Source organism: Telopea speciosissima, chromosome 6 (assembly GCF_018873765.1).
Source record: "Telopea speciosissima isolate NSW1024214 ecotype Mountain lineage chromosome 6, Tspe_v1, whole genome shotgun sequence".
Taxonomy (NCBI): Eukaryota; Viridiplantae; Streptophyta; class Magnoliopsida; order Proteales; family Proteaceae; genus Telopea; species Telopea speciosissima.
In genome coordinates this window covers 2,327,068-2,344,494 of record NC_057921.1, presented here as the reverse complement: position 1 = coordinate 2,344,494, position 17,427 = coordinate 2,327,068, and the positions used below count along the sequence as shown (strand labels likewise).

The 17,427-nt window shown below is 40.7% G+C and overlaps 1 protein-coding gene and 1 long non-coding RNA gene across 2 annotated transcripts; both read right to left on the bottom strand.

Moving 5' to 3' along the window:
• Window positions 1-2,475: 2,475 nt before the first annotated feature.
• On the bottom strand, window positions 2,476-9,874 carry LOC122663912. Its single transcript, XR_006333244.1, has 3 exons — window positions 9,738-9,874; window positions 3,199-3,201; window positions 2,476-2,488 (listed from the first exon to the last, which is right to left on the bottom strand). It is a non-coding gene; the product is annotated as an uncharacterized LOC122663912 (long non-coding RNA).
• A 601-nt stretch (window positions 9,875-10,475) lies between these two features.
• On the bottom strand, window positions 10,476-12,599 carry LOC122663911. Its single transcript, XM_043859577.1, has one exon. The coding sequence runs from the start codon at window positions 12,578-12,580 to the stop codon at window positions 10,514-10,516; it is 2,067 nt and encodes a 688-aa protein (XP_043715512.1). The 5' UTR covers window positions 12,581-12,599; the 3' UTR covers window positions 10,476-10,513.
• Window positions 12,600-17,427: the final 4,828 nt, after the last annotated feature.

The following is a 17,427-nucleotide window of genomic DNA, read 5'->3' as shown; positions in this document are numbered from 1 at the left end:
TTAGGCACAACCTGCACAGGACTCACCCATTGGCTATCAAAAATAGGATAAATGATGCCATGATCCAAGCATTTTAGGATCTCTTTCTTGATTGCCTCTTTCATCACAGGATTAGCCCTCCTTTGGGGTTCCCTTGAAGGTTTGGAACTCTCCATCAGATGTATATGATGTTGAACAATGGATGGGCTAATACCTTTGATGTCAGACATGGTCCAACCTATGGCTTCCTTATTGTCCTTTAGAAGCTTAATCAACTCTTTTTCTTGAATAGAAGTCAAATCAGAAGCAATAATAACAGGAAGAGTATGATCATGTCCTAAGAAGACATACTTGAGGTTGGAGGGCAATGCCTTTAACTCTAATGTGGGGGGCTCAATAATAGAGGATTTGGGAATGGAAGTGGATAGGGGTCCAAAGGGCTCCAAAGGTGGTTGGATGCTCCAGACCTCAGATAAGGGAGTATCATCAACACCCTCCAATTCTTGCATACATTCTTGAAATCCCGAATCAAAATCAATCTCAAAGAACGTATCAATATCATCGGAAAATCCTTGAAGCATATGCACCTCTTCATCCATGTCAGGCTGCTTGCCCAACCTAAACACATTGAAGTCAACAGAAGTATTGCCAAAAGATAATTTCATGAGACCATTCCTGCAATTGATTAAAGCATTACTGGTAGCTAGGAATGGTCTACCCAATATGATTGGGATTTGGTCCTTGAAGTTGGCAGTGGGTTGGGTATCTAAAACAATAAAATCTACAGAAAAAATAAATTCCCCAACCTTCAACAGGACATCCTCAATCATTCCCTTAGGAACTTTAACCGACCGATCTGCAAGTTGAAGAGTAATTTTGGTCGATTTCAGTTCTCCCAATCCCAGTTGTTGGTAGACATGAAAGGGTAAGAGGTTCACACTTGCACCAAGGTCCAATAAGGCATGATCAATAGTAGTATGGCCTATAGTGCAAGAGATGGTGGGGCTTCCCGGATCCTTATGTTTGGCTGCTACTGGCTGTAAGATTAGAGAACTAATGTTAGCAGCCAAGAATGCCTTTTTGGGCACATTGGTGGTCCGCTTTTGGGTGCATAAGTCTTTGAGGACTTTAGCATAAGCGGGGATCTGGGCAATAGCATCCAACAAGGGGATATTCACCTGAACCTGTTTGAACACATCCAATATCTTCTCCATAAAAGGAGACTTCTTGCTAACCAACCTATTTGGGAAAGGGGCAGGTGGGGTATAAATTCTTTCAGGGTTGGTCTTTTTGACTTCCTCAACAGAATCCTCTTTGGTTTCCTCAACCAAATCATCTGGTATATCTTTAGGTTCATCAGACGAACTTGAAACTGTAGGCACTTCAATGGCTTCTTCAGAAGGGGGAGAGTCAACAGGAGTATGAGATGATAAAGACTGAGGTGCACTAGCCTGTTGATACTCACGGCCACTCCTTAAAGCATAAACAACATTTACCTGTCTAGAGGGCCCTTGGTGCTGTTGGCCTTGTGCAACATTGGTTGGAGGAGCTTGGGTACCTTGCTGAATATGAACCTGATGCCTAGGATTTGGCTCAGGCTGGCTAGGTAACTTCCCTGTTTCCCTCTCATGCAGGATTGTGACAAGCTGGGTGAGTTGTTTTTCCATGTTATTGTGGCTTGTCATGAGAAGAGCTATCTTGTTGTCCATCTCATTCAGTCTTGTTGCCTCTCCTATATTGGTAAACCCTGGGGGTTGCTGATAAGGTGCAAGGAGAGGAGGCCTAGCAGAATTAATAGAAGGTCCTGGATGAGGACGAGGGGGAAAGGGGTTAGGAGACATTCCTTGGCTTTGTGGTGCATAGTTGGTCCTTTGGGCACCAACCTGGCCTTGATGGTTAAAGTTGGATGGGCCTGCTTGGTTCCCTTGATTCCATGAGAAATTAGGGTGATTTCTCCATCCTGGATTGTAAGTATTGCTATATGGGTTATTTTGGTAGAGAGCACTGACATTCTCAGTGCTGGAATTGCCCACCAAGGTGTTGGAGCAATCCTCAGAAAGGTGTCCAGGGGTTTGGCACCAACTGCATACCGACACATGGTTGACCTGATTGACCGGATTAACTGGTATAGACTCTTTAAGAACTATGGACTCCAACCGTTTTATGAGGCTATCAAGTTTGGCCTCCTTGGCTGGCATACCCTCAATGAAATACCCCTTAGTGGTCCTTTCAGCCTCTTGGGAAGATTCCCATTCCCTAGTCTTATCAGCCAAGTTGGTTAAGAATGTCCATGCATCATTCTCCTCAGAAAAAGAAGTAAAGCCTGCTGGACACATAGACTCTACAAGTTGCTTGGTCTGATAATCAATACCCTCATAAATAATTTGGCATAGCTGCCACAAGTCAAAACCATGGTGAGGGCATTCTAAGAGGAGGTCCTTGAATCTTTCCATGAATTTAGAAAAGGACTCATGTGGTTTCTGCTGAACTGGAGGATGTCACTTTTAAGCTTATTGGTCTTGTGAAGAGGGAAGAATTTTCTCAAAAAGATAATGGTGAACTCATCCCATGTATTAATGGAGTTTGTTGGCAGTCCATAGAGCCACTTCTTGGCCTGGTCTTTCAAGGCAAAGGGTATAAACCTAAGCCTAACTGCATCATCAGTCAAATTCTGGACCTTAATTAGAACACAGACCTCCTCAAATTCCCTAAGGAAGAGATATGCATCCTCATTAGCCATCCCATGGAAATGGGGTAGCATGCTGATGAAGTTGGTCTTGAGTTCATAGTTATTCCCTGTAACAACAGGCAGACTAATGCAAGAGGGTTGTGCAGCCCTGGTGGGGTAAAACCTATCCTTAAGAGTCTTGGGTTGTTGGTCACCCATGGTCAAAGGTGGTAGAGAAGGTGGTCTTCTAATAAGACGATTACTTGAATCACGAGTCCACACCTTAGCCACCTAAATAGATATGAGGTCTCCTTTAGAAAAATTAAAGAAAAATAAAACACTTAAAAAAAAAAAACTAGAAACAAGAGGGACCCCAAGGTAGATAGTGCATCTCTATCCCTCAAAAATCAAAACAATGGTTCAAAAGCTGTAAGGATGTCATATAGGTTGACAGCAAGGGAACCCGTATAGTCTTCTATAGCCACCTACGTGCGACTCCAATATGGATTCTGATGTAGAATGGAGGTCTACTATACGTTTATGTTTCCAACACTCTCACTATGTCACTTTCCTGTTATCAAAAGTGGTCACCTCCAAAGATAAGTCACATGTCAATCCACCTAACCAAGTCAAGATGTAGCGTCATAGGTAAGTTAATCCTATGAGGGACACCAAAAGATGGAGGATTGAAGCATATGAAGGACTTTAGATTGGGCGCACACTATTTGAAACAGAAGAGAAACAAGAAGAGGTTTTCAAAAACTGATTTTTTTTTTTTTTTTTTTAAAAAAAAAAAAAAAGAAGAGAAAATAATAAACTAAAACACTTCGAACTACTTAAAAATCAGATAAATAAAATGGACAATAATCTCCACGGCAACGGCGCCAAAAACTTGTTTGAGTTAAAATAAAACCGCAAGCGTACGGGTCAATCGTAGCTACGGGTCGAACACGAGGAGATATACGCCACTCTATTTAACTAACTTAAAAGTAATGCAAAATGAACCAAATTAAAGTGTTAAATTAAACTAATTAAACTAACGAAAATCAATGCATCCTAACTCATAAGCATCTAACAAAATTAAGGGATTAAATCGGCGTCCTAACACATGAGCATCTAACCTATCGAACTAAAGCGAATTGAAAGGAATAAAAATGCAGCCACACATACTAACCACATAAAAAGAAATAAGGGAATAAAAATGCATCCATAAACCACAACCATATAAAATTAAAATAAAAGAAATAGAGGGGGAAGAAGAAGAAGATAGAGAGAGATAGAGGAGATGGAGAATGAGATTGAGAGTTTAGATAGTAAAACCTGGATGTGCTTGCATGAATGTAAATGAAAAGCTTGAATACTTGCATAAACTTACCATGGCCTCCTCTTCTAAATCTTCAAGTCTTGTCATCAACTTAAGAACTTAGACTAGAAGGCTTAAAACCTAAACTAGAATTAAGAAATTACAACCCAATTGAAGACTTAAATTGAAATTAAAGCATAAACTAAACCTATTATAACCATTAACTAAAAATTATAAAAGCAAACTAGAACTTAGAAAAGCCAAAAATCACAAATTAGAAGGAGAAGAAGAGAAGAAATTTCACTAAGTGAATGAGCAAATTTTTACAAGAGAGGTAGGGGGTATTTATAGGTGGAAGAGAGGAGAAGAGAGAAGATGGAAGTGTAGGAGAAATATTCCCTAAGAAAAGAGAATATTCTCTTCTCTTTCCTCTTTTACAATGCCTTGAATCCTAAGAAAAAGAAAAAAATAGAAAGAAGAAGAAGAGAAGATTGTTTACATAGAGCTTCTATTTCTAGAAAAATAAACTTCCATTTTAACAAGTGCTTCCTTTTCTTTGTAGATATCTTCTCCAAGCAATAAAATCAAAGCATCTTTGATTTTTCAACCTTCCATAGATGAGAAAATATAAATCTATCCCAAGTAGAATTTCAGAAGTGCCCTTGAGAAGTTGGAGGAGAGAGAGAGTAAGGGTGATGACTAGGATTCCTTCAAGAATAAATAAAATACCCATTCTTTCCTTCAGAAAACGTGGAGCATGGGGTGCTTATATAGGTCTCACCATTGTGTTCCTTGCGAAAAATCACTCAAAATAGACCCAAATTTCATCCAATTCGGAGTTGGGGAGCCCAAGATATCTCAAGTTGAAGTTGGACTGTCCAGAGCCTTCCAAATGGAATCTTTCGGGTACAGTAAAGTAACTTCTGATAATTTCATTAAGGCCCCTAAAATCCGAACTTCCGTTTCACTTTTTTCCCATCCGACTGTCAATAATTATAAATAAACCCCTGCAGACCATTTTCACGCATCGTTACGGAAACAGCCATAACTTCTTCGTTTCAACTCGGAATTAAGCGTCGTTTGAACCATTGCGAGGCTGACTCGATGGGCTATGCATCCATTTACACTTCTAAAAAGCTTAAAAACATCTCCTTAGCATCATCTCCTTCATTTTCACAAGAATTCACCTAAACCCTGAAAAGCACAAGAAAGCACCGAGTAACTCTGTCCAATGTGGTAAAATGTATAATTTATGCCCTAAAATTTCACACATAAATGTGCTCATCACCCCTCCTCGCATGCAGTCCTCCGCCCTAGGACTTCCCTCTCCAGACTCCGCAAGTGCTAGGCCTGCTGAACTTTCTGGAAAGCATACTTCTCGAAGCGTAACACCACCTTTACAGCTCGGTGATGAACCTACAATCAAATTAAAGTCAGCAAACCATTAACATACAAAAGCAATGAAAGAGAGATAAAGGGACGCGACTTATAGAAGCTATACCTCCATAGAGAGGCCGCATCAGCCCAAAGTCGCTTATCACCTGTAAGGCCTCCCGATCAGTAGGAAGCCGACTCTTGTCCACCCATTCCCTAGTGACCTCCTCGCTGGCTATGACAGAATCCCCATCATGAATGTCCCACGGAAGGATCAGGGGGGAAGGGGTCGGAGCATCCTCATCAACGCCCACTGAGGAAACCATCCCCTTACCCATAGAAGGAGGAAGAACGGCAACACCGGGACTAGCAGGAGGAGCGGCAGCAGGGGTCGGTTGGGAAAGCTTGAAGACCAAGGAACCCTTCCCTCCACATCGGGGACCGGGAGCATCCTTCCTCTTGGCACCCACGGCAAGGACAATGTCAGGCATGGGCGCCGGAGGATCGACCACATCAACATCCCTCGCTGCAACCGGGGTAGAGGAGGCATCCTTGCGGGGACGTGAGGCCTTCGTAACCACCATCACAACTGCCCTCCGCTTCGCGGTATTAGCATAGAAGCGAGCAAGGTCGGGTCAAAGATCCACTGATAACACAACATGAGAAGAAAATAAATCAGCATCGAGAAAAGTAAACAGGAAAACAACGTATAAAAGGCTAACAAAGGACTAGTCCAAGAGCTTACCCAGACTCAACTTCCAAAGGAATAGGAAGGCTTTCGACTCCAATTGATAGGCATCAAATTGATGACCTCTCAAGCAACAGCTGAGGGACTCATTCTCGAAGTCATTCAGAGCGGGGGGCGGTTCGCACCCCGCAGGTCAACCTCTTCCCAATGGGTCCGAAAGGAGCATTGGGGGATAGAAGCAAAGAAGAATCGATCCCTCCAGCATTTGACTGAATTAGGCATCCTCTCAAAGAAGTCAAAACTAGCAAAGAAACCCTTGAGGGAACGACGGTGAAATTGGTACCACCCATCTCCTCTCCTCAATGTGTCGAAATACAAGAACAGGGGAACAGTAGCAGCATAACCAAGCCGAGCAGAGCAGACGAAAAAATACAAAATAACCCTCCAGGAGTTGGGTAATAGCTGCCTAGGGGTAAGATGCCAATGGTCTAGCACTAACTCGGCAAAGTGGAGAATGGGGAAGCAAAGATCGTTAGCGAAGGAGATCACATACAAGCATATCTCATCAGCTCGGTAGGAAAAGGCCAGATCACTATCCCCAGGGACACGGAGAGCTATGCTGGGGGGAAGAAGATTGCATACAAGCATATCTCATCGGCTTTGTGGGAAAAGGCTAGATCACTATCCACAGGGACACAGAGAGCTATGCATGGGAAGATAGGGGGGAGAGTATCCACATTGACTCGAACGAAGATGATGTAGAGCCACCGACTCCAAGTCCTCCACAAGTATGGTCCAAGTCAGAGCTACTCGACATAGAAATAGAAGAGGAAGACTTACTCGAATAGAGCTCCCGCACACCAAGACACCTGGCAACGAATCGAGCTACAGCTGCGAGGAAGAACAAGCTCAAATTAGTATTTTTAAAAAAAAGAAGGAAGAAGGTAATCACCGAACCTCAAGGAGAGGCAAGCCCAAAAAACAAGCAAACGCGGGTGAACAGGTGAGCACAAGCAAGCGGACGAACATGCGGACGAGCACACAGACGAGCATGTTGATGACGAGCAGGCAAGCATGTCGATGATGAGCAGGCGAGCATGCAATGGTGGACGAGCACACGACGGCGGGCGAGCACAAATGGGCGAGCGTGCGGCGGCGGGCGAGCACGAACAAAAGAAGGAAGAAGGTAATCACCGAACCTCAAGGAGAGGCAAGCCCAAAAAATAAGCAAACGCGGGTGAACAGGTGAGCACAAGCAAGCGGACGAACATGCGGACGAGCACGCAGACGAGCATGTTGATGACGAGCAGGTGAGCATGTCAATGACGAGCAGGCGAGCATGCGATGGTGGACGAGCACACGACGGAGGGCGAGCACAAATGGGCAAGCGTGCGGCGGCGGGCGAGCACGAACAGGCGAGCACAAGTACGCGATGCGGGCGAGCACGTGACGGCAGGTGAGCACGAACAGGTGAGTACACGACGGCGGGTAAGCATGCAATGGTGGGTGAGCTAGAGCATGCGACGGCAGGTGAACACGTGATGGTGGGCGAGCACACGACGGCGGTTGAGGGAGAATGTGAGAGCACGAGCGCGGGTGACCAGGCGAGCACCAATGGGCGAGCACGAGGTGCGGATGAGCACAAGCAATCCGAGCACAGGCAAGCACGAGCACGAGCGAACGCACGGTGAGCGGGTGAGCATGCAGGCGAACACGCGGACGAGGCACGCGGGCGAGCACAAGCGGATGAGCACGAGCAAGCAAGCATGAGCGTACGCAAGCACGCGGATGAGTAGATGAGTAGGCAATGCGAGGCGACAAGCCATGAAGACCAACACAATATGAGCACCAAGGGCAACTAGGCAAAGACCCAAGCATAGGTAAAAAGGAAAGGCAACTTCTCTCAAAGAGGAGAAAAGACAAACACTTGGGGGGCATAGGAAAAAAACTTAGCAAAAGAGGAGAAGATGGGTAGAGCTCCAAGGAAGAGAGAGAGAGTAAGGAAAAGGTGAAAAGCAAGAAAGTGAAGGGAGTGAATGAGGAGAAAGTGAAAAGCAAAAGGTGAAGAGAAGAAAGGGAAAAGGTGGACCAAAAAAAAACAAAGAAGAAGAGAATAAAAGGTGTAGGTTGGGGGATTTGAACCCCTCACCTCTCCCACTTACTAAGAAGGGAAGAGACCATCTACTCCATAAAACAAAGCCCATCTAACGGTCACAGATGCTACTCTCTTGAGCACTCCGTTCCAAGAGAGTGGGGGGCAAGTGATAAACCAAAAATATATGGGCCAATCCCGAGAGGACATGTGTCTTGACCCGAAGACAAGGCCAGCTCAAGCCCGACCATGACAGAATCAGTTCGATTGATCAAGAGGAATAGGACCCAAGAGGCCACCCCAAAGGCCAAGTCTACCGAGCATGCCATGAAGTCCAACCATGACATCATCGGCAAGATCTACATTATCCTATCACTAAATGATCGGGAGGTATACCAAAGGAGTAGTATTCCCAAAGAGGTACAAACCTAATCAAACTCAAACACGAGAAGAGGATGCTTAGGGAACCTTTTCCCTACTAGGACTCTACATCGCACAAGGAGCTATTCCAAATACAACTCTACTATGTGATGATCTACCTTACGTAGCACATTCATCACTGATGAGGACTCTCCGCACTGCCATACTCAAGTATAAATAGGTATTCCAACCCATTATTCATCTTGAATTCCAATAATTCATTTGTTGCTGAGAGAGATCTAACTTAGGCATTGGAGAGTCCTAGGCCGGAACCACACCAGTTCTCCCTTGTCCCTGACGTCCTTTTGCAGGTTACGGCACTCGAAGGACCTACCGGAGATTTCTTGACGCAATAGTGTGTAACTGGGTGCTCTCTCGCTCTCTTTCTCTTTCCTCTTCTTGATCGAGCCAGTCTTATTCTATCCTTCTAGGTTTGATCTCTATTGTAATTCTTTTATTTCTTCTTTTTCTTCTCTTACTATTCCTCTTCCTTTATGTATGCCATTGATGCTCTGTTCTACAGCAATACTATCAAATTTAAGAGAAAACTTTGCTAAACTAGTAATCCCAAACGAATGGCCTGTAATTTGGGTCGAAAGCAGCCTACCCTTAGGCGATTCAAACCCTAGAGCCTTGGCCTCTAATGCTTCTCCCACTGTGAGAATCAAAACCATACTCATATCTGGTTTCCGAGTTACCGCCTGAAATTTCAGGAAGAACAAGGTTTAGTTGAGTGAGATCTCTATCTCGAAACCACTATAGGTCTCTGCTGATTCCTTGTCCTACAGTGAGAAAGAAGAAGATATATTCTTTCTATTTACCCTTAAGCTCCTTTCTCTTTGTATTACACGAAAACCCCTGATTTTGAATTTTTTTTCGGTTTAAACCCCTTACCACATTAATTTTCAGAATTGTCCTTGTCCTCTAATTTTTGTTACTGATTTTGTCCCTCTTCCTATGCCTCACTTCACAGAGGATGCTAAACAATTCTGTTCAATTTGTATTATTTTTTCCTATTGACTTTGATCTCACTCTCACCCTCTAATTAGCATTTAGCCACTGCAAGTCCAAGAAAAGAAAAGAAACACCTTGGAAATCCCTGATCCTGATAGTTGTGAATATCGGGAAATACTTGAAAAGGTTAACAAAATATTTCATCATCTTCCCCTGGCCTGACTTAAACTTGGTCTCACTTTTAATGACAAATAGAGACGAAATAAAGCTTTCTCTATGTATTTTATGTTCGTGTAATTAGTAGTGGACACAGGACAGCACTTGTAGCTTACATGCCCAGTTAACCTTGAAAAGGTCCTCCCACTCAACCAATGCCATATGGCACGTCAGACACTGACCTGTCATGTGGGCTCCCACCAAAAGTTTCTTTCAATATTGTTAAGAGTAAGTCTATACTGGAAGAATCTCTGCTATTTGGCAAAATGGTTCTTCATAACAGGACACTATTCTGATGTTTTGACCTTTGTCTGTTTCACGTTGTATGTGAATGATGTTGATCTTTTTTCTTTGTTTCAGGTGCAATATGGATCTTCAAATTGGAAGTATGTTGCTTCTCATGACATGAATGAGATTTATTACATAACAACCTACCATTTTGAACTCATCGAATACGATTATAGGAGTACTGACAAAAATCTTGCCCTTTCAAGTTGCATCTTACAACTAAAGTGCTTTGGCAATGTAAATATTATCTAATTTGTTCAAAGGATTTCATGCATCTATGGATTCTTAGTTTTTGCCCCTCCCTTGATGAATTTTATAAATTCACTAAGTTATAATGCTTAATTATTGAACGATAAAATGCTAATAATATGAGCCTAGACAACATGTTCACTCTCTCTTCATATTGCTACACATGCATTTGCACGTGTGAGTTTACTAGTATATATATCAATCTCAAGAGAAGAAAGCGAAAAGAAAGAGCCCTGTATTTAGCTTTATAAATTACATTCAAGTTAAGGAAGCGACATCCATTTACTCAGTGATAGGGTTAAATGACCATACATCACTAGAAGAAGAGGAAGTTGCTGAAAAATTAGGACTATAGGAGTTTGATGAAAAAAATCCATCGTCCCTCTCATCCCAATTGAACTCAACGTGGTCCTGCAGGTTCTCAGACATGTATAGAAAATACATTGCTCTCTTGATTCTTTCGTCACACTTCTCAAAGGGATATCGACTGTACTCATTGTATATCGCATGCGGCAATTCCGATAAGATGGAACGCAAAATTTGACATGCAGTTTCTTCGAAAAAATCTGCAGCATTAAGCTGATCACCATCCTCTAAACCACTTGTGAAAATGGCAATTGCAACAATATCGACGAGTAACATCATCTCCATACCCTCTGATAAATGGTTTAGAATATCGAATTCATCGCGATGTTCATGGTAGTCCCTAAACATTTGAAGAAGTATTCCAAGTTCCATTACATTGATAGAACCTAGACCTGTACCTGAGCATTCAAATTTCTTGTTTAACCAATTATCTGGATTATTTCTATTCCTCCATAAAGTGGGTGATATCAAGCCGTTGAATATAGTGGATTGATCTCCTGAATTCTCTTCCACAAAAAGTACCAGTTGGAGCCCTTGATTAAATGCATCGAGCAAAAACCGATTTTGCTCTTCATTAGAGGAGAGGAGCAGAGCAATTCTCATTACCAAAACCAAATGTGGGGAGCTAAGATTGTGGAAGTGGTGAATACTATGAGGAGGCCATTTATACAGCAATTCAATAAGATGAGTTGGAGTGTTTCTTCCACACCTTCTCTCCCACCTTGTCATGTCCCTCTCCCAATTGCTCAACATCCATGAATTCAAGTCACTTTCACCAAGGAAAGATGAGATACTATGAACCCAACGAGTATTTTCATTGTTCATCTGATGCCCATCCTCCAACTTGTAGCCAAGACAATCTAAGAGCTTCTTCAACATGAAAGTGAAGGACATTGATAAATAGCACATGAACTTCCCTATCACAAGAATATCTATTTGTGCTATAACCAGCATATCAAAAATAATTCTTTTCAATCCTCTAAGGATCTTTAGATGGAATGCATTACCTGGTGGTAGCATTTGCTGATTTTCCAACTCCCTCCACCACAGAAGATGATATTGCTCCACCCGAAATATGTCTCTCCAAGTTGCAAATCTCTCTGGACCAACATGCCAAGCTATGACAAACCATCTAGTAGTAGTAGCCACAGCAACTGTTACTATAGCAATACTCTGAACTGCAACTATCACCCATGTCGAAAATCCATGCTCAGATACTCCATTACAAAAGCTAGAATTTCGAATCATAATTGATCTAAAAAATATCTCTTGTAGTAATACAGTGACACTGATTCCACAAAGAATACTCACGAGAATACAATTTGAGGATCGTCCCAAAATATATTGTGGGTTACCAACATAAGCAACCTTTGATGTCTCTTTCAAACTATACCTCATTTCCTCGAATGTGGACGGTTTATGTTCATTTATAGCACATAAATACATGATATCACAAACATTCTTAATGCCTTTTTCAGGCAAAGAGAACCATAAGACAGCTAGCAGTGCTACAATGCAGATTATGATGATCATATGTTCTAGGAAATATCTGAATTCCAACCCCCCAGCTGTTCCAATTTGAAAGCAAATATTCACCACCATTGTGGTTGCCAGGAAAGTTATGGTGACCAGATTGAAGATGAGCTCAGTTCTGTTCATGGACCCCAACGACGGCATGAAAAAACCCATCGACACACATAGAAGTATGCTGCTTGTGAGTTTTTCAAGTTGGTCTCCACAACTAGGCATAGGGCTCCTTAAGAATACTGGAGGACTGGTAGCCATACCAAGAACAGCTATGGTAGCAGCATTGAGAGAGAAATATTTACAGGGGAACCATAACTTCTTTTGCCGAAAACCTCTTAGAGTATCGATGGCTATAGCAATGAAACATAGAAGAGAAGCAACTGCAGTTGTAACAGATAATGGTGTAGGGTACTGGGAAGTATGTAAGAAACCATGGAGAGATGTATGCAGCATCATTGTCTGTCCCCTTCTGGACCAATTGCCCGCCCGATATTTTTTTTTTTCTGGTTTTTCAGGGGTGTTGATGAGGTTCCTTCACCAATAGAAATAATAATCAATTTAGTGTCCAACTTGATAACAGTTTCGATCTTGAAATTTTTGTTATTATATTTCTAATGAGAGAGAGGGAAAGGATTGGTCAACCACCTCTCAAAGAATAAATATTCTTAGCGAGCTAGCTAGCTAGCTAGCCAGCCATGGGAGAGGATTAGACCAGCCCTGTATATATGGGTCTATCAAAAAAATAAACCGTTAAAGAGTCTGAATCAACAGCTTATAAACAAAAGTTTCAGTTGATCAACATTTCGATCATCAAATCATACTGAAGAATGTCCAGTAATATTAAAGCACCATATATATATATATACTTAATTAGGGCATGAAAATAGAGAGATTGGATCTTTAAGTAATCATGAAGAATGGCCTGAAAAATAGAGCCATTGAATCTTTAACTAAAGGCATGAAGAATGGTTTGAAATGGGATTACCTGATCGTAATCCAACAGATGCAGAACTCGTCTCTTCTCATCGATCTTACTCCCAATAAATCTCTTGGGCTATCTTATACTAAAAAAAAAAATGAATACTTTTGGTATTTTTGTTCCCCTGTAAAAGAAAAATTGAAAAGGGTAAGCTCTAAGTCTTCCTTATGCCTTGCATGGAATTTGAGCATTGAATATATCCTAAGAATGATTTCTAGAGAACTAATTCTTAGTCCTTCAAGGTATATATATATAACCCAAGTGACAAAGCAAAGCATCTGTTGCTGATATTATTATAAAACCCACAAGGTACCGTTTTCGTTACTCATTCTAAAACCTCTAATCAAGAAACATATCCTAAGAAAGAAATCTCTTTACCAATCAAACTATTAAAATCAAGGACCACTGGACCTAGTCCCTCTGTTGGGTCAGGTAGCCCAGATCGGATTAAAAGTTGTACTGGATCAGTTAATACAGGATATTTGCATTGCGGTTGATGGATTAAGGGAAAATGTTCTTGCGGTCCAAGGCAGACAACATCACCCCTATTTAAGGACTGTTTTCTATTTAACAATTGAACCTTAGAGGGTCGAACCCTTATCGCATGGATCTTGGAGCTGTATAAGTTGTAAATGACAGATAAATTGCATAGGAAGGGAATCCATTTGAGGGGGCGGGGGTTAGTGTGTTTTATGTGATAAAGGTATTGAGACAGTCTAATCTATGTGTGAAATTGAGTTTGGCTTGGAGTGCATGTTTGGACACGCACACACATATATATATGAGAAGCAGTTTTCTGTACGGGAGTGTGGCCTAGGCCAACACTCCCATGTGTCTATCTCTCTCCTCCTTAAAACAAGGGGGTAGAGCTGTCTTTTCACATGGAGAGGAGAGAGATAGACTCATGGGAGTGTTGGTGTAGGCCACACTCTCGGACAGAGAACTTTTTCCCTATATATATATATATATATATATATATATATATATATATATATATATAAAAGCACGTCGTGGCAAATCTTTCGGTTACTTATTTTACCCTTCATTCTTACCTAAAATTTCATTCTTCAATTCTTAATCTTTATGTCATTCTTTCTTATAATTTCATAATCTTAGGTTCCCTTAGTTTTAATTATTATTGTTTGTAATTAAAATTTATTATTATTTAGAGCAAATCTCTCCAATTCTCTCCACAAAAGTTCTCTCTCATAAAATTAAGGCAATAAAAAAAAAATCATTAATTAAATAAGGTAGATATTCATTTTCTCTCTATCTCTTTTGCTTGCTAATTTTTTTTTTTTTTTTTTTCTTTCAAAAAAAACTTCTTTATTCTCCACGATATCTCCCCTCTCTCTCTCTATTTGAATCCACAAAATCTCAAAACGAATACATGCTTCGTGATAAAAAATTTCTTTGACTACTTTACCCTTTTTGTTTATTTAAATACCGTTTCTCTCTTACTATATTATTTCTCTCTCCTTTCTATTTAAGAGAGATTCATGGCGCCCTTACGCTTAACTTTTTCTTCCCAATCCATGTCTCTCTCCTAGAGTTCTCTCTTCTCTTCCCATTTATCTATCTATTTCTTTTCTCTCTCTTCTCAACCTTAATTAATTAGTTAAAATCTGTCAACTTACAGCAAGAAGAAAAAGAAATCCCCTCTCATAGGAGATTATATTTCTTTCCAATTTTATCTCCCTCCACATTCACTCTTATTGGGATTATCCCTGATTACTCTCTCCCTCTCATAGGAGATTATATTTCTTTCCAATTTTATCTCCCTCCACATTCACTCTTATTGGGATTATCCCTGATTACTCTCTCTCTCTCTCTCTCTCTCTCTCTCTCCCCTACTTATTTTCTTAGCATATGCCCTCATTAACATCTTACATAAAAAAAATAAAACTCTCATTAACATCTCTCTCTCTCTCAACTCCTTAGCATATAAGGAAACCTGTCTCGATTGTTCATCACACACACTCACGATTTTATTCCTATATAGAGTAACACTCACCATATATTATTGGGAAAATTACATGATTAGCTCCTTTTGGGTTTTCATTTACAAAACTGTCCACTCTATGTTTGAGTTAACAAAAATAGACAAAAACAAGTTAAGGTTTACAAAACTGGACAAAATAGTGCCTCCCCCTCCCAAAATTACTTTTTTAGATATTTTTACCCCTGTCATTGCCTTCTCATCCAGGCATCCTCCGTTCCCTGCAACCCACCCCTATCCCCGCCATTGCCATTCTCTGCTACCCAAACCCCCCTCCCTTCCCTTCCCTGTGATTACCAAGGATGCTTGAGCGAGAAGGCAATGGCAGGGGTAAAAATGTCTAAAAAAGTAAGTGAGGGAGGGAGAGAGACTATTTTGTCCAGTTTTGTAAACCTTAACTTATTTTTGTCTATTTTTGTTAACTCAAACGTATATTGGACAGTTTTGTAAATGAAAACCCAAAAGTAGCTAATCATGTAATTTTCCCTATATTCTTCCCCTCTCCAGAGCTCTCAGTCTCATTGATATATCTCTCTCTCTCTTCCTCTTCCTCTCACTCTCTCGCTCTCCTCTAGAGCTCGGTCTCAGCACAAGTAAACACAGGGATCAGTTCTCTCTCTCTCTCTCTCTCTCTCTCTCTCTCTCTCTCTCTCTCAACTAGATTAGAAAATATGAAGTACATGGTACGCCTCGCGCAGCAGGACCAGGAGTCCACGAGATCGTAGTTCCACACTGAGCACTTTTCCTACCGTGATGCACCTTGTAAAAAGGAAAATCGGGGTTTCAGGTTAATTTTTTGGTTTCTAATAATTTTATGTTAGGATTAGGGTTTAAGCACAAGGTTGCTTTAAGCATTACACCCTGAGTATCTAGTTTGGAATACCCAGACTGCTGCCTCCAGCTAGTATATATAGAGAAACTAGGGTTTAGGTCAGATAGGCTAATTACTAGATTGCCCCTCACAACCTGGGCATAAACACAAGTAGGATTATATTAGAACATATGAAGGGATATTACATAAATACCCTTACAATCTCCTCCTATGTTCTACATATATCCATTACACATGTATAGGAACCATTGTTCAATCAGTAATTGAATCAATATAAATTGAATATCAATAATCCAATAAATCAAATAAGAAATAAGTAAACTTCAAGAAATAAAACTAGGGTTTTAGATCAAAACTAAACCCAACAATAAATCCGAAGTTCCACATGCAAGTGGTTAAACCAAAAGAAATAATCAAAAGGAAAAGTCCTTGCAATCCATGTGACTTTACTCATCAAGTAAGTCATCCTCATCGAGATCCAGATTCAACCGTTCTCCTCCATCTTCGCCATTCTCTGTAATTTGTCAAATATGAATTTCATAAGATATTATGAATTCAATCATTTGCACAATAGTATCTAGTTCAACAATAAGAACTTAGTACATTTCATATATGGCTGAAGATAAATAAAAAAACAATAAGCATCATCATCAAGTTTCTTTACAAGAACTCGATCCTATGTAGTCTTTATCATAAGGACCATATCATGTTTCCATTTGGAATACTGTGTTCGTCATATCAGTCATAGATTTATGTTGTATCATCAAATTTGGAATGGTACACCATACTATGAAAGACATGTCATCAAATTTGGAATGACATAAAGACTAGCACAATATCATTGAAACATATCAGACATTTTCCATATTCCTTTGTGGAATAACAAAGTAAGGAGACTTCATATGGAAATTTGCTACACCATCGAGTTTGGAATGGTTTCACAAACCCCCATACTTAGTAACCTAACTAAGTTATCTAAAACATGTAAACTGTCCCGAATGCTTACCAAGGCTAGATGAGATTCGAATAATTCAAAATAATACTGGGTTAGGTTAAGACCTGACTAAATGGTCTTTAACCCCATCTCCCCTGTAGTTTTGAATGTTCGATCTTTGTTCAATCCCTTTGTAAGGGCATCTGCCATATTATCCTTCAATCTCACATCAATCAAAGTGATAATCCCTTGTTCTGTTCTATAATTCAGCATGGCCTGTTTCAGCCTGATGTGTCTCCTCTTACCATTAAAGAGTGAGTTATTCACAATCGTCTTTGTTGCTTGATTATCACAGAATATAGATATAAAGTTTAACTTAAAACTCTTCAATGGAATATCCATGATCAGATCCTTTATCCACTCTGCTTCATCTCCCTCAGAAGCTAGAGCATAAAATTCTGATTCCATAGATGACAGAGCAATACTAGTCTGTCTCTTGGATTTCCATGCTACAGCTGCTCCTCCTAGTGTAAATACATAACCACTGGTGGATCTGCTG

What these genes read in the sequence shown, in the direction of transcription:
- LOC122663911 (XM_043859577.1), bottom strand. Translation starts at nt 12,580, where the DNA reads ATGATGCTGCATACATCTCTCCATGGTTTCTTACATACTTCCCAGTAC.